Source organism: Phalangium opilio, unplaced genomic scaffold, assembly GCF_054372755.1.
Source record: "Phalangium opilio isolate 3A_F unplaced genomic scaffold, DU_Popi_V2 ptg000217l_1, whole genome shotgun sequence".
NCBI lineage: Eukaryota > Metazoa > Arthropoda > Arachnida > Opiliones > Phalangiidae > Phalangium > Phalangium opilio.
In genome coordinates this window covers 10117946-10143982 of record NW_028324218.1, presented here as the reverse complement: position 1 = coordinate 10143982, position 26037 = coordinate 10117946, and the positions used below count along the sequence as shown (strand labels likewise).

Here is a 26037-nt window from a genome sequence, read left to right as displayed (position 1 = left end):
CCTTAGCCGATCGCCGCGTACATCTTAACCCTAACGACGAAAATAGAGCTGCGAACGCGTTTCGGAAATAGCATATACTTCTGCTCCGATTTTCCAACTGCGAACGCGGTGACAGGCACACAGACACGTCCATGACGTCATCGTTACTCCGAAAGGTAAAAATGATTGTCTGACCATGCATGATTGTCTGACCATGCATGATTGTCAAAATATTTTTAAGACGAGGCATCCAATATGTGGATCCAAAGACGTTAGATTTGACTTCAAACATTAAGGACTGGTAACTTTGAAGACCTGATATAATGTCTGTGGAAATGTAGGTCCACCACAAACCGGATGTTCCGTCTTAAACCTAAGTCTAGCAGACGATATCGCGCTATCTCCCCCCCCCCACCTCTTTTGAGAAGGGTCTAGTAGGCCTTGAAATTCTGATTCTTCACTCGTATACATGGAATGAAATTCTTGCGTCTTTGCAATTTATTTACAAACTCGTTTTTAAAGGAACTGCAGATGCAAGCACTTTCGAATTCCTGAATCGTGTTAGGTTTTATTTTGGAGTTTTGCGCTTTGTATATTTAGTTTTGATAAAGATTGTTCTTCTAAGTATAAAATTTGCTGTACACTACAAGAAAAAACATCAGAAGGATAACCATTCTTTAGATGATGTTGCACTTCTTGTGTACGTCATTGTACGGTACACATTCCACAAGAAAAACTGAAAATGAGTCATTCGACTCTTGTCAATACAATATTGGAGCACGAATGTATTTACTAACATAAACAACTATGTCCACTCTCAAAATGTGAATATTTTGGTCTAATGGACAATTTCACGTATTACTTGCAAAGAAACCAACAAATAAGCGGGAGGCCACCCTCTTACGTTATACAGAGCCCGAGCTCATTACATGCATTAGACTAGCCGATTCGCACTGCCTCTAGCGGCGCTTCTTGACACGAGGGAAATAACACAAGAAGGTGACCTTGCACGCTCCAGTAGGTGTTTGCTTCTCTTCTTGAATTAATTTTATGGCCTATAGGGCAAAGCCAATCATAGAAATTGTTAAAATAATGTTGTCCGAAGTTAAAAAAATAGTCATGTGGAAACGTTGTGTCGCAAATTTCAAAAGTAAATTCCATTGCCATATACTGTTCATTTTGTTTTTCCTTCGGTAATACCAGGGATCCGTGTAATTTTAGAAGCAGGAATGAAGAATAGAGTAATCTGGGCGAGTCTTAAAGTCCACGTTCCCCTTCTTCGGGACGGGGGGGGGGTATGAAAGAAGAGGCGGGTCATAGCGACAGAGATAATAAGGAACTACGTTTTTTCGCCGTCCCGTCACCAACGTCATCATAACGTAGTTTAAGGTCATCATAACGCAGTTTAAGTGAGCCATTAAGATAATTTAAAATTTTCGTTACGTGTTGAAAGGAGGGGCTCTATACTGGGCTATGAGTCGGACTAAATAAATACTAACCGTTTTCTATTCCTGCCTCTGAAATTACAAGGATCCCTGGTAATACGATATCTAACTAAACTTGTGCCTTGGAGGTCTTCACCATTATTTTTCCATCCTCATATCACAAATGTCTGAAGAAAATCTTATTTCCTTGAGCAAACTATTGTCAGGAAAGACCCTGAGCATTTTGTATGTCTGCGACTATAGTCTCGTTTCCTTCGTACAACGTTTAGATTTGAAATATCCCTAAGATTTATCTTCTATCACAGATCTAAGAGTCACGACTGTATGAAACGATATATATTGCTGAATCCCTATTATTGACCTACTCACTAAGCAAGCACTACTAGTGCCAACGAGCAATATCTCAGACTGATCTTCAAGACGTCCATGGAAAAATTATCCCTAGATGGAAAAACCTAGTGGCCTTGGCCCATCATTAAGTTCATCCCACAGAGAGAATTCAATCAAATCAAGTGTAAATTTCATATATTCAGTTCCATAGGAATGATGGTAGTTGGTTTAGTCATCAATGAATTGAGTTATGTTCTTGAGATGAATTACAGGATATATGGCACTGTCTTAAGGGAATTGACGAAATGTCCAGGAAAATCAGAAACTGAAATAGATTTATCTTATTCGCGAATACGTTTAACAATGAGGCACAGAAAATAACAAAAAAGGTTTTCTCTCAAATCTTCAGTTGACTCAAGGTTTATGTCTTATATGGTTGAGAAATAGCATGATTTCAACCATTTTAACGTTTATTCGAAATAGAGAATACATTTTCTCGATCCTCTATCGGTAATAGCAAGATTACACATTTCTAGTTTTATAAAATGGTTCATATTGGTTTCAAAGTGTTTAGTGTAAACTCGGGTTAAGGGGACGTACGTACAATTCATTATGTAGGGGCAAGAAGTGATATCCAGTTTATTAGGGAGAAGGTATAAATTGGCCACATTTCCATCTTTATCTCCAGTCCAAACGTAGGTCCAGAGTTAATCCCCGCCTCTAAATTACAACCAGCATCTCATTGGTTCTTGAAAACTCACGTCAGCGCAACGCAAGTGACGAAAATTACTTATTTTCCGACTGAGGCGAGGCGAAACAGCCAGGCCTCCTTTTACGTCCCCCCCTTGTATTTTTGAAGGGGGACTGGGACTATGGCGCGAGAATACTTAGCCATCTTGCACCTTCTCCCTATTATACTAGATATCACTTCTTGGAAGGGGCGTGTCTTGAACTTTATTTTCAAGTAGTAGTGTTTCATATTTTCGAGGGTAGTGATTAGACGTTGTCACGTGATAAAAGGAATTGCCGATACTCATTTCCAGTGTACTGATAACGCTTCGAAATTCACCCATGCCCAGTACAGCTCAAATTGATGGAACATCACACATTGAACATCCCTTTAAGATTAAAATTGTCGGTGAAAATTGCTTGAGAATCCAAGAACAGGAAAAGAGAAACTTCTCAACCATTCCTCTAATAACGCTGTCACTGAAAAATCGAGCTGTCGCGATTTATATTTATTCGTTTCCGATACATCGATATATCAATTCCAGAGGTGATAAATCGACTCCATCCCTTTTATTGATTTTTGAGGAATAAAACTGAACAGGGGTTGGTAATGACTATGAACCACTTAATGTCCTCCTAATACTATTGTCTAGACGATGGTCTCTCAGTTTCATAAACTATAAGCTTAATCTTATCTATGACCTACAATAAAATACGGTTCTTAAGTTAAATACCCTGGAATTAAAATAAATGGACATTCAATTAATTTCCAATTTAATTAATCCAATTTTAATCGAGTGTTTTTGATGTTGTCATTATGCAATTAAATTTTATTGAGTGAAGTGTTTGTTATAAAGTTCGCATTTAAAGGTCAATTAGGCCTAATACAAAAAAGCACTCATTATACGATGTCCCAGTAAGCCTTAATCTACGATAATTCTGAACAAACTTGACAAACAACACCGTAGTAATATAGGAGATATTTTTCTCAGTTGGAAAAACTATATGTTCATCATAAGTTGACCATGACACCACATACACTTCATAATCAGAACTAGTTCCAGAACGATAAGAGAATTGACTACACTCGGTTTTGCAGTCCATCCTCCTATTTAGTCTGTACTAAGCCATTGAACAGCGCCTCAGTAGACGTCACTTTACGAGAATCTATGACCTACGTACTTCATTTCATGACAAGCTCTCAGTAACCAGTGACAAACTTATAGAAAATATCCTATGAACTTATGGTTCAGTAGATTATGATTGGCCGGTTATCGCCTGCAAACAATCGAACATAATTAAAGCTAACAAATATTAACGATTTAAATTTTTACGTTTAATATTAAGTCAACTGTAATATTTTCACCCAAATTCAATTCCTTTCATCATTATCTTTTAGACAAAATTGCTTGAATTCACCGCTGACTCGCCCAATTGATGATAAAAATTTCCAACAATTGTAGCTTTTAATAAGAGGTTAAACTCATTACATTGTCTCGAACGAAAGCGATCAAAGAAAATTATATCACGCTAGATTTAGATTACTGTAAACACACTTTAATCAATTCGTGTCTATCTTTCATCGATTTTTCGATTAACTTCAATTTATAATGAAATAACTCTAGAGAAAACTACAGTTTCAGATGAGGTAGGCCTAGTTCGTATGAAGAAATAAAGAAACAACCTAAACCAATCCAAAATTTTGGTTTCGTATTGAGCAAGTTGCGACACACTCTATAGTCTTTAAATATTGAGGAAAATTGTTCGTCGTTTGGTTTCAGATCTTACCAAGTGCCAATTTACTTTGAGGGTCAATAACATACAACCCGGCACAAAAGAAGAATAATAAAGTAAAGGAGATAAACCTAAAATTATTATAAACCGAATGGGAATAGTATGGGAATTTCATTCTTTATTAATAGGGCACACGATAAGTTATTAATATGTGATATTGGTAGTGCTTTTTCATAGGCTAAAGATAGCAAATATTGTATGAAGTTTTTAGGTATAGAAGGAATCAGATCTCCATACTGTATCGCCATCTACGATCAACATTTAGTTCATTAACAGCAACTATACTCATAATTAAGACGCTCTAGAAAATAGGCATTGCTTTAATTAGATTTAGCGTTGTGTTACAATTAATTTCAGCAAAGGTTCATAAGATATGCCACTGGTTACTGAGAGCTTGTCATGAAGTGACGTAGGTCATAGATTCTCATAAAGCGACGCCTAGTGAGGCGCTGTCAAAGGTAGGAAGATGGACGGCAAAACCGAGTGTTGTCAATAGACCAAACCAAGAAATCTTTTGAATTTTTACAACGGCTCAGATCTCGTTCTCGGGTTTTGAGGCGAGAATGGGATAACCTGATAGGCTTGATTTTGCCATGCGCAGAACCTATTTTACCCCAGTAGTCAGACTCTAATCCAATCAGAAAAATAAGAGAATATTTTCGTCGCTCAACGACACATGGTACTACAGTCAACTTTGTTAGCCACGTGATCCTATCCCTTAGATAGAGACGAGACCAAGCCAACTTGTTTATTTGTTGGTTGGTCTATTCTTGCTTCGTTCTTGAACTAGCTCGCAGTAAGTCTCTGGCATAACGACGTATACGTAGTATCGTAGTTATGAAACGTATCTTATAAACTTATGGCTTCCGCTTGTGTGTTTCAACCGTCGAAACAAATGATATTTCTGAAGTGCGATTGCGATTTAGAGACATTAAAGTTGTGTTGAAAATTATTATGGACAATCTAACGTCGCGTATTTAATCAAAGAATTTCTGTATTAAACCTTTCGATTAATACACTTCTTATTCATGAAGAAAAAGAAGAAGACTTAGGCCTAGCGAATAAATAAACAGTTCCCCACAGAGTCACGTTCATATTTGGGAGCTCCACGCACAAGTAACACAAAGAGATCGGAAAATAACAGCGACGTGCCTCGAACAATGACTTCAAAATTAAGAGCGCCTACTGTATGCACTTCTAAACGCACAATATATGTTGAATTGTTGATAAAACGTTACCCGCGGGGCAAAGTCTTTCTTAAACAATATTTTGTTTTGATAGGATGTGAATTACTTGATACGGAGTAAATATTTCTCTTTCATTTCCTATGTATAATGAAACAGTATACCTGAAAAAGCTGATAGAAGGAATAGTTCAGTAGAATAAAAGATACGAGTTTGAGTATGTGTCTTCGGGGTATTGCATTTTTGCGACCTGTATTACGACATGTAATAGTATTTTGGTATAGAAGCGTGCTAATTTTCGAGAAATAATACGAATTGATTAATCGAACCAATGGATGGAAGCAGGGATAGATTTAATTTTAGAAGTAGGAATGGAGAACGGTTAATATATACTTCAGTCCGACTCATAGCCCAGTATAGAGCCCCTCCCTCCAACACGTAACGAAAAGTTAGAATGATCTTATTGGCTCACTTAAACTACGTTTTGATGACGTTGCTGACGGTGACCGCGAAAAATACGTAATTCCTTTTCACCTCTGTCGCTATGACCAGCCTCTTCTTTCAAACCCCTCCGTCCAGTGGAAGGAGGTCCGGGACGTTGACGTGCGCCCACATTACTATGTTCTCCATTCCTACTTCAAAAATTAAAATAATCCCTGATGGAAGCTGAAACTTCTAATTCGAAGATTATTCTGCGACCATGAGTGATATAAATTTGTATATTGTGGTTTCAGTGTACCACGTAAAATCAAAATAATTCAATAAAAGGTTTATGGTTAGATATTTTGCGAGTTTTACATAAAACCATTTTTAATAAACGTTCCTGCAAAGGTTTAAATATAGCCAACGGGCTGATTTCTCCAATAAATCGTTATTAAAAACATTTCAGAGTTTAAAAGTTTACCAGCTCTTAGTAGAATTTGGGTCAATCCAAAGTAACTTGCTTTTACCATAAGTTTATAAGCTGTGTTCCATAAGTTTGACACTATCTATACTACGTAATGCTTGAGACGTACAGCTCGAGCTAGTTCGATAACGACACGAGAATTCACTACACTCAGTTAATTTTGCAGTCCATCTAGGTCCTATTTAGTCTCCACTAAGCCTTTGATAGCACTTCACCAGGCGTCACTTTACGAGAATATATGACGTTTCACCTTCAAGACATGCTATCAGTAACCAGTGACAAACTTATGGAAAATATCTTATGAACTTACGCTTATACGAAGCATTTATTATAAACTATGGCAATTGATATGACCACGTTTCCATTGCTCTTTATTATAAATGGAAATTCCCCAGATCTTAACGAAACACTCACTACTAAGTACAGACATATAATATGCGAGATAAGTATTTGCCATTATTCCAACGCGATTTTTTAAGACCTAAACTTACCAGCAGACTCTAAGCGGGGAAAACACAATACCATACGCTATTTCTTTTTTTGCCTTATTATTTAGTAAAGTCTCAACATCGAAACATACTTCTCCTGCAAAGAATAAAAATGCAATTTCCTTTCATATTCCGGGGCCTATAGAAATGAGACGATACTCGTTCCATTCACGTAAAACTATAGCCGTAGGTTTATAACATTTGTTCCATAATATTAGGCCTACAACAGGCTACTGTTTGTGTATTGACTGTTGACGTCGTTGAACTCGAGCACTTAACTCCTTAAGTTCGAGAACAACGCGAGAATTGACTACACTCCATCTTCCTATTAAGTTTGTCCTAAGCCTTTGACAGCGCATCACCAGGCGTCCCTTTACGAGAATCTATGACCTACTTCATTCACTTCATGACAAACTCTCAGTAACCAGTGACAAACTTATGGAACATATCTCATAAACTTATGCTACGCCTTCTCGGAAGCGAAAACGATACACCTTTAATTCCAAAATACTTTTCTTCAAATTTTTTATGCATGGCAGAAGTGTACCCTACAAGTCTATAGGTATGACGTCACTGAACTCGAGTTCTTAACTCCTTAAGTTGAGAGCGACGCGAGAATTGACTACACTCGGGTTTGCAGTCCATCTTTCTATTCAGTCTGTCCTAAGCCTTTGACAGCGCATCACCAGGCGTCTCTTTACCTCGAATCTATGACCTACCTCACTCACTTCATGACAATCTCTCAGTAACCAGTGACAAACTTATGAAACATATCTTACGAACTTATGCTACGCCTTCTCGGAAGCGAGAACGATACCCTCAAATGTCAAACCTTTATTTCCAAAATACTTTTCTTTAAATTTTTTATACATGGCAGAAGTGTATATAGCCTACAAGTCTATAGGTATGACGTATATCCTTGTATTGAAACGCTTCTATCTCTCTCGGGAGAGCCGTCATTATCTTTCACTTTTCTTTTCTTCCTTCGAATGGTCGGTTTTGTAAGGAATAGCGGGGTCATACAAGCACCTTTCTCAGAAGAAAGATGGTCCAGGTTTAAACTTTCGCTTCTCAGGCGTTGAATTATCGCGGCATTTCCTCTCTCTCTCTCTCTCACTCTCGAGGGTAAAGTAGAGAGAAAAGGAAGAGACTGGGTTTCACATCTTTCGAGAGAATTCTTCACATTCTTTCACGTCGAAGACCAAGAAGATTAGGAATTGTCTCGTCTCTCTACTGAGTTCTTCAGCTCGGCTTACTCCCTTCAATGAGCGCCTATGATACCCTCGGTGCGTAAATATCTTAACTATGAATTTTTTCGCAAAGATTTTAAAATATTCTTCTCTTCCGCATTTGCGGTTTTTCAATACCTAGCTCGTGAATCGAAGGCAAGAATGACGTAATTGGATCAAGGCATATATTCTCTATTTACAGGGACTTTAATGTAGACGAAAACTTCGAAAGGGTAGTTAATTATCTAAAGAATTTGTTCTTTATTACTTCGTGTTGGACCACGAAACTAAAGGGAATCCCAAATTAGGTTGTGTACATAAACAAGACTCTACATTCTATGAAGACACGTGCCTAAACCTATATGCTAAAGAGGCCATCTTCACTTAAAAAAAACGTTTGTTTTGCACAAGTAATTCTAGTAATAGGATCAATCGCAATTTATAACATAAAACTATACCTAATCTAACTCTACTTGTGACTTTAGAACAACATTGTTTTTTTTTCAATTCGCCATTCATCCTTCTTTCTCTAAACCATACAATTTTACTTCACTGTTAATGTTCAATTTCGATATGAATTCAGAAATTGATGGAGTAATTGTTTCTGTTTAGCATAAATACATCGTATAGAAGGTCCCCCTTGAATATGTGCTTTGATAGCAAATTTCTCTTGATTCACCGTGCACTTTTGCAATTGGAGTAGAGGTTAAAACACTATCATTTCAGTACGATAACGTGTAAATCAAAGCATTTCCATACATAATTGCATGAATTAAAACTGTAAAACCTTTTGATTCAATGTAATACACTCCAGGTCAGGTCAGTCGCTCACTTCAGCCACTATTATTTCGTCAATATTTCCATGTCAAAATAAATGGAACCATTCGGATTTTTTTGCAGTATATTCAGTTTAGAGTATTCGATGATTACAGTCGTGAACCTGCAGAATAACAAACTTGCGCTTCATTATATCGAAGAGTTTATTCCTAAACGCTAAGAACCAAACAGATTCTTTCGTAAACACTAAGGACCAAACAGATTCGTATTGAGTTACAACATTTTATATTTGAAACACCCTTTTTTTCTTCGAGACTGGAGTACCTTTCCGGGGTTTCTAGAGTCTTGCCGGCCCATTTAAGTCCTGTGGCGCACGTTGGCTGTCCTGGCCAGGCAGGAGCATCAAAAGCAACTAGAGAATACTGCCCACTGCGGCACTTCCATTATCATCTTACATTCTCAGGGCGAATGGAGAAGAAGTTTAAAGCTTTCCAAAGAATATAAAATCTTTTTCAGTTATTGCAGATAGGATGGGCTCCCACTTTTTTTTCTGGATTCTTGAGTCTCACGATCGAATTTTATTTATTTCTCTCCTTTTGAACTCGACGTTTTGGCATTTCTCCCAAGTTTGGAAAAGTTTTTGAAAGACAAAAATAGGAAAATGTTTCCAAAATCTCCTGCCATGAAGTCTAAATATTGGCGTCTTGGATTCGTAATATTTAAGTTCAAACTTCATATATGTCGTTTCAAGGTAGAAAATGATGAGTTAAATTGCAAATTTCAGAATTATGGCTTGTTAGGTAATGAGGTTTGTATTGACGTTTCTTTTGTCCATGATTTTGCTATGTGCTCCGTTCAAGAAAGCGATATAAGAGCAGAAAACATTTCATTACCGGTTATTTTTGATAGCGTTTGTAGACTTAGATTAAGTTATTTACTTAAGATGGTAGAATTGACTTTAAGTAACTAGATGTATCCCAACTAAGCAGATATCCCAACTAAAGCTTTTTGTTCGTTTTCTAGGTAAATATTTTGCCTACAAAATAACTGTTATTGTTATATATACATATAAAAGCTTAAAGTTAAGCTTGTTCTGTATACAATGTAGATATTTGTATGCACTTCTGAGCTTTAAGCTGAAAAACTGATGTCAAAACTATCCTTACATGAAAGAATGCAATATAACAGAAAATAGAATCATCTATTTTAAGAAAAATATACGTTATATTAGAATCTAATGCGTTCACTTCGGATTATACACTCAACCTTTCTTTAGAGTAATCTTCAGTATTATATTTCACCTTAAAATGTTAAGGTATTTTGTTATGATGCTAGATGGATTCTAAAAAAGGATACATTGACCATTTTTTTTTTATTAAAGTTCTTCTAAGAAACGGTTATTATTTATCGTAAAATATTTTTTTATCATCGTAAAAATGTTACGGAGCCATATTTTTTAAGAGCAATTTTTGAACAAATAACCTGTCTAGCCAGCTTTAAAACAATATCTCCCTACTTTGTTACGAAAAATGGAAAAGTATATGGGACCATCAGTGCACTATTGTCATTAGTCTGAAAACAAAACCAAGCAAGAATAATATTTTTCTTTAAGCTTTTATCATCATTGATAAATGACGTCTCAGTATTTTACGTAATGATATTGGCAATTGTTTTTATCTTCAATGCAAGGTTAAATAAAGAAGGAATATACTATAAGAAGGCATAAGTCGCGAGAATTTGCGCTTCTACTCTTACGCCGGTGTCAGTGGATAAGTAGGCCCCACCCCTTTCATGTTCGTCATTGCTCTGCGCTTTCCCATTGGATCCCGTGGGGATAGGTCATACAGACGCGAATGACGTATTCTGACTAGAGAATAAAAAGCTCGAGCAAAGTAAACAGAAAATGGAGGCTGCCAGCGGTGCTGAAAAGGTTAGCGAATGGTTTTTAATTGCCATTAACAAGTTAGTTAAAGGTTTTGAACCAAACTTGATGGATTTTGAATACGTGTCTCTACGTGAAAATCGTTCGTTCTATAATTATTTTTAAACCAAATCAAGTGTACTATACTTCCAAAAACCTAACAAATGGCTTAACGAAAAGGTAAAAGATTGTGGAAAACATAGAGTAAGATAAAATATTAAGTCCGACCTCCGTTTCCACCCCCACCCATGAGGGGGATTGTCAACTATCACGCGAGCACCGGACGCTAATTTATGCCTTCTTATAGTATATTCCTTCTTGGTTAAATATAATGCCGATTTAGATAAAATATAGAGCTATTTCAGAGGGGGTAATGGCTACGTCACCCATGCTATTTGCCCATAGAGAAAACCCTCACAAAATGTCCGCCCTACACTCAAAGGCAAGCCCAATTTTCGTAGCAGACGAAATTTTTCCCCCACTGAAATAGCTCTATACTGGGTGTTTCTGATACCTCTGTAATAAATTAAAGTGCGTGTTCTTTGGTTTTTTATTCCAGGTTCAACATCGTTAACTTCATGGCTAAACACGTCACATTACCATTACAAAAACACGGTGTTACATTGACTACAAGCAAGTGGAACGCATCGTGCAATTAGACTACCAAATGAAGACATTACCCTCAACCAAGAAATAATTCTCCAAGAAAACAATTCATCATCACGGGTCCGGAGCTCTCCCATGTCTGAGCTCGAATTCGCGTCCCCTTCGACAACATTTCAAACATTCATAGACCCCGACGATTATCCAGACATCCTAGAAACTCCCTTGCCGCACTCCGTTATCTCGACCGTCCTACTCTGTATTTCATTGGGTTTCATCATCGGGGCCACCATCGTGGGCAATGTCCTGGTTTGCGTTTCCGTCTGCTTTGTTCGCCGCCTCAGACGCCCTTCCAACTACCTCCTGGTCTCTCTAGCCGTTTCCGACCTCTGCGTTGCCGTTTTAGTTATGCCACTTGCCCTTCATTTGGAAGTAAGTACAACTCATACTTTGCTCTCTACTAAAATTTAAGAACTTTATGCCTTAAATGGTAAGTTTTTGGGTCAAATATTGTATCGGAAAAAAAGTTTATCGCTCACAATTAAATGTTTTCTAATCCAAATTATCCAAAATATACAGTAAACTTGATCGAGCTGAAACATAATTACCAATGTAAGCCTTGAGTTTATTCGAACTTCACTTGTCAGCTTCGTCAGAGGTAACTTATTTTTGAAGTGGTTGAGTTACTGCTCAATGAACGAAAGCAGTTAGGGTTTTAACGTAATGAGGTACTGACATCAGTGACCTAAACATTAGACTAGGAAACAGAGCAAGGTGGAGCCAGGAACTAGGGATTTGCAAGCGCTCTAATCGTACGCAGCTATAATACTTGAGACTTCTGGTTGATTAGTGTGCCACACCGGAACAATTTGTGTGTTATATTGAAATAGTATGAACCACTTCAGTAAAAGGTTATTTCCTTGAATCAATCAAAATGGTTTATATTCTCCCTTCAATCATTGTACTGGTTTGGTAATACTATTATCCATATCTCCATTATCTAGCAAATATTGTAGACGCCATGGCAGACTTATCTGAAACACCATTTGTAATAAGACATTACAAAGTATGAATGTTCAAACAAAAAACTTTTATACGTTCACTAATCAAAAATGACCTTACCGATTACCTCTGCTATAAATCACATTTTCTATTCACTTGACAAGTGAACGCGCTAGGTATCATCCCTTTAAGTTGTATACAGATACGCGCCTGACGGAGCGCTGAGCCTTACTTTAAAAGCAACTTCGCTAAAATGTCACGTTTTATTTAAATGTGGCTTTGAACAAATGGAATAAATTATTGAACGAACCGAGTGCATCGAGGATAGGACGATATATGATGCTTTCAACTAAGATTAACGCATAGAAAGCTTTAAAAGGTTATACTTGTAGAAGCACTAAAAGGTATTCTTCTCTATGCGTAAAATATACAGCAAATACGGTTCCCAGCTCGGTGTACCGAAAAATTCGTAGAATAATGGGAGATTTGTTCAGTATAAGCCACTTGACGGTCGTTTTCCGTGTTATTTCGGCTTTGATGGAGCCATTCATATTTAAATTTGAATAATTGTCTACGTCAGTGGTTAGAAGAGTTCTCTTATCTCCTAATTAGCTATAATGCTTAGTTTTAAGGGGTAACAAAACATTACTTTGATTAGTTTTTGAAAAAAAATATATTGTTTTAGACGACTAAACCTTAAAAGAGTAGATTAACTCAATAAAATGTACTTTTAATGTAAGTTTTCAACTACGACAAACAAAATATTATGAATTCGTAAGTTTCAAATATACCCTTTTCAAAAGTCTGTAGTAAACACTAGGGCCGTCCAGAAAGTTTGTGGGTCACGGGAAAATGACGAAATAGCGGGCTTCCACCAGGACAGCAATAGAGTGTGGGCACAGAGGTGAAAATCTCCCCTACTAAGCGTCAGATCCTCACTTATCCAACCATGAGGCTTCCCCCACTAGCCTTTCACTCTGTGAAGTTTTACGCCATTTTGGTGGAAGAGGGAGGAGACATTTTAAACCACACCTCTCTGGCAGCTACCTATACACGCAATCCGGACCCCCGTGGAAACTATCCGATTTGCCCTCTTTCCACCACCCTGGTAGTAAAATTGAGTCTGATGTTTGACCACCTTGTCTTAACACGGAACATATAGTAGATAGGACAACAAACCAATACTGACCAAATTTAGTGGACTGATAGCTTTGAAGACCTATCTCACGTCTTTGGATCCACCAGGGATGGATTTAATTTTAGAAGTAGGAATGGATAACGGTTAGTATTTACTTCAGTCCGACTCATAGCCCAGTATAGAGCCCATCCCTCCAACACGTAACGATAAGATCTTATTGGCTCACTTAAACTACGTTTTGATGACGTTGCTGACAGGGACGGTGAAAAATACGTAATTCCTTTCTACCTCTGTCGCTATGGCCCGCCTCTTCTTTCATACCCCCCGAACGAAAAGTTAAAATTATCTTATAGGCTCATTTAAACTAAGTTTTTATGACGTTGCTGGCGGGGATGGCCAAAAATACGTATTTCCTCTTCACCTCTGTCGCTATGACCCACCTCTTCTTTCAATCTCCTCCGTCCCGGGGAAGGGGGTCCGGGACTTTGACGCGCGCCCAGATCACTCTGTTCTCTATTCCTACTTCCTAAAATTAAATCTATTCCTGTATCCACATAACGGACGTTCAGTTTCATTTCAATATCAGACGACAATAGACTTTGAAAATGATCTATTAGGTATTGATGTTGAAGTAATAATTTTTTTTCGTTTTCAGGTTACGGGTTTATGGACTCTTGGTGCTCGTATGTGCGACGTATGGATAGCTCTGGATATGACTTGTTGCACGGCGTCGATTCTAAACCTGTGCGCAATAAGCATTGACCGTTACCTGACAATCAGTAGGCCATTGACCTATGGCGTTAATAAGAAGGCCCGTTGGGTTTGGCTCTCTATTGCTATCGTCTGGCTTTCAGCCGCTCTCATAAGTGTCCCACCAATGATCACGCTGGGGAACGAATACGGAACGCTCTCAGAACCACGTTGCGACGTCAGTCAGAACATGGCTTACCAGCTCTACGCCACACTTGGTTCATTCTACATTCCTTTAATCGTCATATTGTTGATGTACTGCAAAATTTACATAACGGCCCGAGGAATCGTCAAATCCGAAAAAATGAAGTCTCAACACGATCATCTCTTCGGAAATGATACAAGGAAACCAAAAAAGGTACTGTTTCTTAACTTATTTTGTTTACTCTGACGGCATGGATATGTATAAATACTACGTATTATGGATTCCCAACTTGGCCCTAAAGCTGATCATCCAATGTATGTACGGTATACCATCGGATGTGGCGCCACTTTCAAATGAGGCGGAATTAGTTAGCTCACGTCTGAAAAGTAACTAAAGCTCTCCGGAGAGTTACGAGTGGTGGGTTTCAGATTTACCCATGCGCAGAGAGAAAAAATACGATTTCTGTCTCACTCACAAGGTTTGGGAATTACAAGTCATATTTTTCTCTCAACGGGTGCCTTAGCGAAATGCATTGTGAATGGTAAACGTTTGGAATCCATAATATGTTGTTTTAATACATATCCATGCTGAAGTTATGGGATAAGAAATCCGTAATTCTGATGAAATATCATGCGCAGCGCTGAAGACTTAATGATAATATCTTGATCAAATCTAATTCCTATATTGGATTTTAAAGATATTTTATTTTGGGTAACTTAAATCTAGGAGGATATAGGGGTGAAGGAGTCTTCGACTGCCCAATTTCCCATTGAAACGCGCTTACAGATTATCGGCCGTGGTTTCCCCCAGTTCTCTCTCGTTCTGGGAGATTCATAGCCGCGCAACTAGTTCTGCGCACATCGTCATCGGGCGTCGTCTTTTCTTCAGATTTCATTTTTGGTAAAGGCTGCATTTTTTAGTGCTTTAACGGAACATTTATCATTATTTCATTTTTTATTAATTGTAAATTATTTCTTCTTTGATAAAACTGTTGTAGAGGGTACGCTTTTTTACTCTATCCCTAAACCAAAAACTTAAGTAAAAAAGTGTTTAAGATGGATTAAAGCCTGTGGGAGAGTAGAGTTAACACCCGATAACATTAAAAAATGTCATTCTTTCCCCACATCTCTTACTTTTTACGACGCCGCCTACATATAGACGGTGTTGCTTAATTCTAAGGCCTAAGCTAGCATGAAAACCCGCTCTTTTTTGAATTGGGATTTGCGTGGTCACGTGATGCGCCTAACCAAGGTGCGCGTGAACGAATCTCCCATGGGAGAGGCCGAAACCTGAGCTCTAAGAACGGGCAGTCGAAGACTCCTTCACCCCTATGTCCTCCTAGCTTAAATGTTTTCAGTTTCATACTAAAATAATTATCGTTAATTTTGCTTACAAAAACCGCATATTTAGATAGTTTTATCGAATTACTTAACGTGTGTTAACTGTATGTTCATTTAGATAGCCAAACTTTCAATTGAAAAACAACTCCTTGAAAAAGTGTTTTTTCGTGGCTAAAAATAATATTTTAAATTTAACATTTTTAGCTTGGGTAATCCTTTTCGAACCCAATTTTATTTCTAGTTCCAAACCCAAATCTTAAGCTAAAGTTTGAAATTGGTTTTTCAAATTGAGGCTCATGTTTATTAAAATATTTATTCATATTTAAAACAACCAAATTTAATCTTTTAGATTGAAAGCAGATTTACAATTTTAATTTTTGAGTTTTGACCACGCATGCATTATCTTTGTCTAGACAGCCTAATTAAATACTCAAAAAAAAAATTAGAACTATAAAAAGCGTTCTAGTTCGATATTTCATGCTTGGGAAAATCCATATGGTACATCACAGATTTAATTTATTATAAGTGTTGAAATCGGATAGGTAAAATACTGATAAGCCATTATTGTGTTGTAAGGGAATTTAATTTACCAGCACTCTAATCCATCTAACTCAATGTCCATGAGAGGTAAACTAATTTCCACAAGACACGCGAACTTCAAAGAGTTTCTCCAGGCCTCAAACATCGGGGCGTGTGAAGAATATCAAAATTGCTAACATCAAAGCCTCAAACAACTCAATTAATCCAATTAAAATATTCCTATCCCTCTTGATTTTAATGATTTTGTTTACTAGACTTTAAGTTTACTATATACTTTAAATCAGTTTGAGACGTAATTGTAACCAAGAGTATATTCAGCGCAGGAGTATAGTGCCTTTGATATTATAATATCTAGGGTGAGCATGGTCCCACTTCGATGTAGCATAGAGGGAAAGACACAGGGGTAGAGCTTTGCCTTCCATCTCGTTTGTTGGCGCCTGCGCTGTTAGCGTTTGAAATATATTGCCTTTGAAAGGATAATATCTCAGGTGTGCATGGCCCCACATCGATGTAATTAAGAGGGAAAGACACCTCCATCCCGCTTTTTGGCTCCTGCGATGTTAGCATTTGGGTCTTTGGGACCATAAGAGCGAGCAGAGATGACCATAGTATTAGTCCATTTGAGCGCCGAATATGTCTCAAGTATCTTCTGGTGCTATCCGCGAAAAATATATGATCACGTGATCGGCCGCCATTTATGGGTACAGATATTTTGTTTTGCTATATCAAACTTGATCGCATTCGTGAACACGTGGCCATGGTTTTGGTAACTTTTAATAGTCTAGCTGCTTCATAATTCAGAGAACTATAGAGGGCACAGTTTTAAAAATGACAGTGTCTGTGCCGTATTATTTTAGGTTTTACTATTTTCTACCACGTTTTGAATTGACATTTCCGATATAATTAAATAGCTATTGAAATTAAACCAATTAAAGTTCACCATAAACAAAAATATAACCTTTATAGGGTGTTAGAGGATGTTCTGCGTCTTAAAACGGAAAGATTAGCAGCCGACAATAAGTTCCAAAAATACTGGCGAAGCGGCACATGGGATTCAAAATGGTTTGCGACGCAACTTGTAATTACTTGCTCGATTATAAGGTTTGTTCACATTTAACTTTGGAAGCTTTTTGAATCGTTTCGAACCGGTTTCCAATGTAATTGTGAGCATGGCTTTGGAAATGTGGGCAAGTACTCTAGTAAACTCAATACCTTTGAATCGTATATGTTAAATTTTCGTTCCATGGTTGATCTAAACTTCGTTGTTTTCTTTTATAAAAGGACTGCTACTTCGAAGTAGCAGTCCTTTTATAAAAGAAAACAACGAAGTCAATACCTTTGAGGCATGGTGACGTCAATGAAGGGATATTTATTGCATTATGTGAACAAGCCATTACATGCACCAGCATTTTCTTATTATACAGGGTGTTTCTGAAAAGTCCATCACAAATTAAGGGGCGTGTTTATGGGACCAAACTGAGCGGAAAGTACCAAAGAACATGGGGTGTACAACATTTTGTTACGGAGATATGGCCTTCCAAACATTCGCCCCTAAAACAAGGAAATATCCAAAAATGAGGAGTAACACTAAAGACCGACTAACCAGCTTGTTTAAAATTACTAGACAATTTCAATAGCCTTTAATCGAACAATTGATTTCTACCTTTACTAATCAGAAGCGTATAAATGAGTAGAAGTATGCCTACGGTGGTAATGTAAAATTAATCCCAAGTGACATGATGTTTCAAGATCTTCCCAGCACCAAGTAAAATGGTTCTGATTGAAGGGACTTTTATTAGCACAGCGTAAACAACGTTATTTTCAGGAATTAGTCCAAATGTCCACGGGCGGCATTACAAAAACGAGGCAGTCTTTCGAATGATACTTGGACATGTTGGAAGATCCCTGGCTTGTTCCTGTTATCTCAAACCGTAAAAAGCTACGCAAATCTTCATCATCACGGACAACACTCTTGTACGTTAGGTATGACCTTGAGAAAACCTAAAAGGACATCTCGAATGTATTTGAAAAACCCATCTCCAATTAAGGGGCGTGTTGTTTGTTTCCAACAGAGTAAACTCGCCCAGAGAACAATTACAATGCAGAGCCACGTTTCGGCGTTAATGGCCCACAAAGGTGGTCCCAAAAACAAGAACAAACTTTAATTTGTTTCGTTCAGTAAGTGTTTCATGTGTCATAGATAAAACGCCATGATTAATGCACGAAGAAAATGAATTTATTGACAAGTTTTAACATTTAATTGCAACTAGTTACAAAAATTGTTCAAAGTGTTCACCACCCGCGTTAAGGCACACATTAGCACGTCTTACAAATGATTCCCTTACACGTTGAAAAATGCCTGGAGTTTCGCGAATTGTTTGACAGCCGTGAATTATTCGTCGACGTAGCTCTTCAACATCGGGCACTTCAGTCTGATAAACTAAGTCTTTCAGGTGGCCCCAAAGAAAGAAATCACAAGGGTTCAGATCGGGTGATCGAGCAGGCCACTCCACAGGTCCACCTCGACCTAACCACCGCAAAGGGAAGGTCGCGTTAAGATAATTTCGGACCGCGATGCTGAAATGTGGTGGTGCACCATCGTGCATGAACCACATTCTGTTTACCAAACCTAAGGGTACGTCTTCGAGTAGTTCCGGTAAATCGTCCCGTAAGAACTGCAAGTAAGCCACACCGTTTAACCTGGGCTCTAGGAAATGTGGCCCAATTAAATTGTCACCCACAATACCACACCACACGTTTAAACTGAATTGTACTTGGTGACTTCTAACGCAAGTTGCGTGGGGGTTTAGCTGGGACCATTGATGTTTATTATGTAAGTTAATAATACCATCCCGTGAAAAGTTAGCTTCGTCAGTAACCAACAAATCCCGTGGGAAATCGATATCGTTTACTTTAGCCAGAAACCACTGACAAAACGCCGTGCGTCGTGGGTAGTCCGCTGGATTCAAACCTTGAACTTTTTGAACATGGAAAGGATGAAACCGGTGGCTTCTGAGGATTTTCCACACGAGCGTGTGGTTTACGCCTAATCGGCGACCAACTTGGCGGGTACTTGATTCAGGCTCGTCCTCGAAAATGGTGAGAACTTCGTCTTCTACGGCCTCTGGGATGGCTCTCGCTCTAGGTTGAGGTCCAGCCGGTTGGATTCGTCCATCTTGCCTCAAACGTCTGTCCACAGCCTCGAACGTCAGTCGATTTGGTAGTCGCCTCTGCGGAAATCTTTCCTGATACAAGCGTACAGCTGCAGCGGCATTCCCCTCGGCTAGTCCATACATTAGGTGCATATCCGCATATTCGGCATTTGTGAAGAAAGGCATTGTAACAGACTTCGTTGAATTATGAGTTTAATAAAACAAACACATGTACGTGAAACCTCTTTTATTCCTTTCTTAAAAAACATAGTGCTCTGTTTTAGTGCTCTGTTTTTTAAGAATAGGCGAAGTTCTCACTATTTTCGAGGACGATCCAAAAACAAGCAGCCGCCAATTGGTTTGCTGATTAAGAAAAAACCACACGCAACTTGCGTTAGAATTCACAAAGTACAATTCAGCTTAAACGTGTGGTGTAGTATTGTGGGTGACAATTTAATTGGGCCATATTTCCTAGAGCCCAGGTTAAACGGTGTGGCTTACTTGTAGTTCTTACGGGACGATTTACCAGAACTACTCGAAGACGTACCCTTAGGTTTAATAAACAGAATGTGGTTCATGCACGATGGTGCACCACCACATTTCAGCATCGCGGTCCGAAAACTTGTCAATAACATTTTCTTTGTGCATTAATCATGGCGTTTTATCTATGACACATGAAACACTTACTGAACGAAACAAATTAAAGTTTGTTCTTTTGTTTGGGACCACCTTTGTGGGCCATTAACGCCGAAACGTGGCTCTGCATTGTAATTGTTCTCTGGGCGAGTTTACTCTGTTGGAAACAAACAACACGCCCCTTAATTGGAGATGGGTTTTTCAAATACATTCGAGATGTCCTTTTAGGTTTTCTCAAGGTCATACCTAACGTACAAGAGTGTTGTCCGTGATGATGAAGATTTGCGTAGCTTTTTACGGTTTGAGATAACAGGAACAAGCCAGGGATCTTCCAACATGTCCAAGTATCATTCGAAAGACTGCCTCGTTTTTGTAATGCCGCCCGTGGACATTTGGACTAATTCCTGAAAATAACGTTGTTTACGCTGTGCTAATAAAAGTCCCTTCAATCAGAACCATTTTACTTGGTGCTGGGAAGATCTTGAAACATCATGTCACTTGGGATTAATTTTACATTACCACCGTAGGCATACTTCTACTCATTTATACGCTTCTGATTAGTAAAGGTAGAAATCAATTGTTCGATTAAAGGCTATTGAAATTGTCTAGTAATTTTAAACAAGCTGGTTAGTCGGTCTTTAGTGTTACTCCTCATTTTTGGATATTTCCTTGTTTTAGGGGCGAATGTTTGGAAGGCCATATCTCCGTAACAAAATGTTGTACACCCCATGTTCTTTGGTACTTTCCGCTCAGTTTGGTCCCATAAACACGCCCCTTAATTTGTGATGGACTTTTCAGAAACACCCTGTATAAATGTACTGATATGGAACTGAAGGAAGAGCACTAAAAATTTAATTGAACAATTTCTCTATGTCGCCTTCATTGCGAAACTATATAATAATACCATTTTAAGGTACCTAAGTCAAAAAACATGTAGGTAATTTTCTTTAGTCTGGAACGACTTTATATTTTATTTTCTTTAAACTGGAAAGATGGTCTATAACATGGTGTTTGGAAGTCGGAATCACGACGGATAAACTAGGTCTTTTCACGTTTGACCAGACGTAGTTATTTCTTTCTGTAACAATCTGTTGTGCTCTGATGGAAGAAACCTCGACGGACTAAATAAAAATAATAATAAAGAGGAAATATATCCTCGTTTTGAACGGTTTTTCTGGCAATTTCTCAGAATGACTCCACTACTTATCATTTCTCATTGCCCTTTCTTCTTGTATTTCTGCTCATTTCCGAAATGTTTCCTTTTTTATTCCCATCTACGAGAGCCAAATGGTTTTAACTTAAGAGGATAGAACTTGTTTGACAATTTGAGTGGTTGTATGGCAAAATAGGACACAACTTAATTGACAACTTGCGTGGATGTACCGCAATATATTGTACAACTTCCTTGACAATTTGGACATTTTGCCTTCAAAGACAACCACGATTCCGATTGCCTTACAAACCTAAACTTGAAGTGATCCTGCACTTTGCGATAAAACGAAAGGGAACTATAGATATGTAGTTTGTCTCAGCGTTACGAAGTGGTGTTCAACAGGTAGTTAGTAACGTTATGATATAAAATTCCCAAATGATTAATTATGATAATTATAAATTTAATTATATTTAACTTAAGCTACAATGCATCGCCAGGGTAGTTTTGAAACGCCTCAAACCGAGAACCATTTCCTGTACAATTAGACACTAAATACTAATCGAGTTCTCCCTTATAATATACCTGCATAATGATGTTTTGTAGAAACCATTTTTTTTAAACTTTCAATTATATAAAACGGTGCATAATTAAGGGGTTATTCATAATGTGTCTAGAGTAGGAAGTTCCTAACAGATGTAATGGCTAGGAGTTTGCGCGTACCCAATAGGGACTTGGCAGTACTACGTCATATGCAACGTCACGATACCTTCCACTAGTGCTGAAAACATACCAGGAGGGGCTTATATAGCTTTCATTCTGTAAAAAGAACATTCCATAATGGGTTTGGGTGCGGAGTTAAGACCGAATTGTCAAATCCCCATTTGAAGAACCCAACTATATATAAACCTTGCAGTTTTGGTCAAATTTGGTAACGAATTGTGACTGGGCATTAAGAAAAATCATACCTAGGAGGATATAGGGGTGAAGGAGTCTTCGACTGCCCAATTTCCCATTGAAACGCGCTTACAGATTATCGGCCGTGGTTTCCCCCCGTTCTCTCTCGTTCTGGGAGATTCATAGCCGCGCAACTAGTTCTGCGCACATCGTCATCGGGCGTCGTCTTTTCTTCAGATTTCATTTTTGGTAAAGTCTGCATTTTTTAGTGCTTTAACGGAACATTTATCATTATTTCATTTTTTATTAATTGTAAATTATTTCTTCTTTGATAAAACTGTTGTAGAGGGTACGCTTTTTTACTCTATCCCTAAACCAAAAACTTAAGTAAAAAAAGTGTTTAAGATGGATTAAAGCCTGTGGGAGAGTAGAGTTAACACCCGATAACATTAAAAAATGTCATTCTTTCCCCAAATCTCTTACTTTTTACGACGCCGCCTACATATAGACGGCGTTGCTTAATTCTAAGGCCTAAGCTAGCATGAAAACCCGCTCTTTTTTGAATTGGGATTTGCGTGGTCACGTGATGCGCCTAACCAAGGTGCGCGTGAACGAATCTCCCATGGGAGAGGCCGAAACCTGAGCTCTAAGAACGGGCAGTCGAAGACTCCTTCACCCCTATATCCTCCTAGATCATACCTACAATCAAACAAATATGTATTGCATTATTTACATCCATCATTTACGAGTTTCATACATTTTTTTTGAAAAAACACGTAACTATGAGAGAAACAATAAAACCTCAAAAAGTATTAAGACGTAACTTATTTGATTGTCTTTCTGAACTTCTTCTAAATTTTATATATAATTTACCACCTTTGTATCGTTATTTACTATTATTTACACAATATTCGAAAAAACAAATCTGGGCTATTTTTGGAACACATGGTTGTCTTAACATACTGTCTGGTTTTAAAGTATTACAGTTGCAATACTTTCGCTCCCAAAACGAAAACATCATCAAAATGAAAAAGAAACCTCATTTAAAATAAGACTTCTTTTCCCTCGACCATCCATTCGAAATCCCAAAATCCTATAGTTTTGTATTATGGGATTTTCTGCGTCCAAAGACCGGTAACGCGTGGTGGCACTTGGCAGAAAGGTTCCCGATAGACGTATCAGGCTGGCTCCGTCCCGTTCTAGCTTGTTCTACACACTAAAGCGAGTATAGTCATAACCAGCAGATAACACGCGTCATTGCGATTCGGTCAGCATCCAGGCGAAAACCTTTTTTTGATCGAACAAGAAGGCACTGGCTCGAAAATAATTCCCAACAAGAATATACTTCACCGACAAAAAAAGAACCTCTTCACTAAGTTACCCTTAGAATGGCTAGTGATAATGTCAAATTGAACTGAAGTCGAGAATTCGCCTAGAGCTGGCTTTCGATGTCGAACATTGAACAAACCAAAACAATATTTTGAGTTCGAAATTATGCCTTCGATGAAAGTACTGTACCTAATTCAATCTTCTCAAAGACTTTCGTTACCCGAAAAACTCCGCATGCCTTCAAAAGGAGTTATTTTAGTTCATTTCGTGTAACAGGTGGGATGATATTACATTACGTAAAACGGTTTAAAACGGTTTCAAAGTGTCTCGTGTAAACGCGGCTGTAACATTTTACAGCGAAACGTATCTCTGGACATTGAAAAATATGAAGAAACTGAATTACATATCATTTCTCCTTTAACTTAATTTCATGACTATCTTAAGGTAAATACTTTAGAATCAGAAAAAAATTGAAACTTCATCGGTAAGCTAACAATGTTGGGCCTCGGGCTATGGTTAGTTTAATCACTTCGGTAATGGGATGTGATTCAAGCTCCGCCCACATCTGTAAGCATCGTCGATGTACTTCAACAATTTCATGTGCTGTTTTTAAGTTTTCCCGCACTTTACACATATTTTAAACAAAAAATGCCCACATCTGTAAGCATCGTCGATGTACTTCAACAATTTCATGTGCTGTTTTTAAGTTTTCCCGCACTTTACACATATTTTAAACAAAAATTGCCCACATCTGTAAGCATCGTCGATGTACTTCAACAATTTCATGTGCTGTTTCTAAGTTTTCCCGCACTTTACACATATTTTAAACAAAAATTGCCCACATCTGTAAGCATCGTCGATGTACTTCAACAATTTCATGTGCTGTTTCGAAGTTTTTCTGCACTTTACACATATTTTAAACAAAAATTGCCCATTTGCAATTCACAAACATACAACTTCAACCCCATTTCGTAAATTACCAGGCTAATAAAAGTTCACTTTACCAAAATGAACCAACACCACTAGTTTCCCCACACATCGAGTGGGCCTTTTGCCTTGGATATCGATTCGTATCGATTTCACTTTTGGAAAAGGGATCCAACGCTTAATCCCATTTCAAGAATACAATATGTTTAAAACTAAAACTTGTTACGATCATAGTGCTTACTAAAACCCAATACCACTTTCAATTAAATTGAACACTCCCGTTGAAAAAAAACTTTACATCCAATCAATATCACCTGACACTAAAAGAAAGGGTAGAGTTAGAGTTGATTTAACTTGGAATATGGTGTCAAGTTACTTTGTATGAAGACTATATTCGTATAAATTCCAAGACGAGTTGCTTTTGATTACTTCATCAAAGTTGTAAGAGTCTACCCGCAACCACATTTGTTCTTGTGTTTCTTGGAGGTCACAGTATACAGTTGAAAAAACTACTTAACAGTCTAAACTGGAAAGTTTGTCTTTATTTTAAACATGGCCGATTAACCTAAAAGACAGAGTAGATTAAATTTCTTCTTTATGATTTAACAAACCGTGGATGAAGCTAAGGGTTTTTTTTATAAATTTAAACCGCGGTTCTGGAAATAAATAAAGATTAGGTGATATTGTGATTTTAAAATTTTCTAATATACAAACTGCATGCTTCGTTAGTTCCCCGTCTCGAACCAAAAGAGATTGTTTTTGTATATAGTATACTTAAGTTAATTGTAAAATTACAAAATAAGCTTATATAAAAAAGAATCTTAAAGGGCTAGCTAAACCATTTGATTTGGGCTTTTCGAAAAATAGTTATATATGTATATATAAAAAAATAATAGTAAAAACAACCCGCATGTTACTAGAGGCAGCATACCTATTTCGTAATAGATCAACGAAATAGTAATTGTAACAAGCACCTGAATCTCACCGAGATTTCGGTTTGTCGGGGTAGTGATGTAGACGTTTCATGAGGCGACTTTCAGAAAGGGTGCTAGGACCATAAACGGATAAGGCTTCAAACACGTGTGACCGGACTACAGTGGTTTTTGAAATTTTGCTCGAAGAACCACCATTTACAAGTTATGATCGGAGTGTTTTATGGATAGCCCTTAAATTTAAATCATAAACTGATAGACAAGACTAATTTAATTAAGGGGTCTTCCGTAAAGCATTCTAATCATAAATTTTAAATAGTGATATTTAGGGTAAAATGTCATAGATTATTTTTGACCATTGGGAGTCAGCGTAGCTTAATTCTTACGTTAAAAAATTTTTTCGATTCGATAAAAATGTTGGGTTAGGGGTGATACTACCTCTTTAACAGTATAATAGACTTATAAATACTTGGGAGTCAGCCAAGCCAAAGTGGTTTTACCTCTAACCTTAATTACGTGGTTTTCGGAAAAGCACTCATGGGTAAAATAAATATCGATTTTGTAGAGTTTAATAATGAAGTAGAAAATAAAATGGTCTATAATGATACCCCTTTGAAAATATCTAAAAAAAGAAAGTATCCGATAGGAATCTTTGTAATAAATAAAAAAGTACGAAATATTTTATAAATTCTTCACCCTAATATAGTAGAAAT

General features: G+C 37.6%; 1 protein-coding gene across 1 annotated transcript in view; it reads left to right on the top strand.

Moving 5' to 3' along the window:
- Nucleotides 1-26037, top strand: part of LOC149616225 (5-hydroxytryptamine receptor 1-like) — a 91688-nt gene that overhangs the window by 58036 nt on the left and 7615 nt on the right. Inside the window, exons 2-3 of the mRNA XM_089856560.1 lie at nucleotides 11343-11818; nucleotides 14182-14634. Coding sequence (XP_089712686.1) covers nucleotides 11525-11818; nucleotides 14182-14634 — 747 coding nt within the window. The 5' untranslated portion in view covers nucleotides 11343-11524. The remainder of the gene's footprint in view (nucleotides 1-11342; nucleotides 11819-14181; nucleotides 14635-26037) is intronic.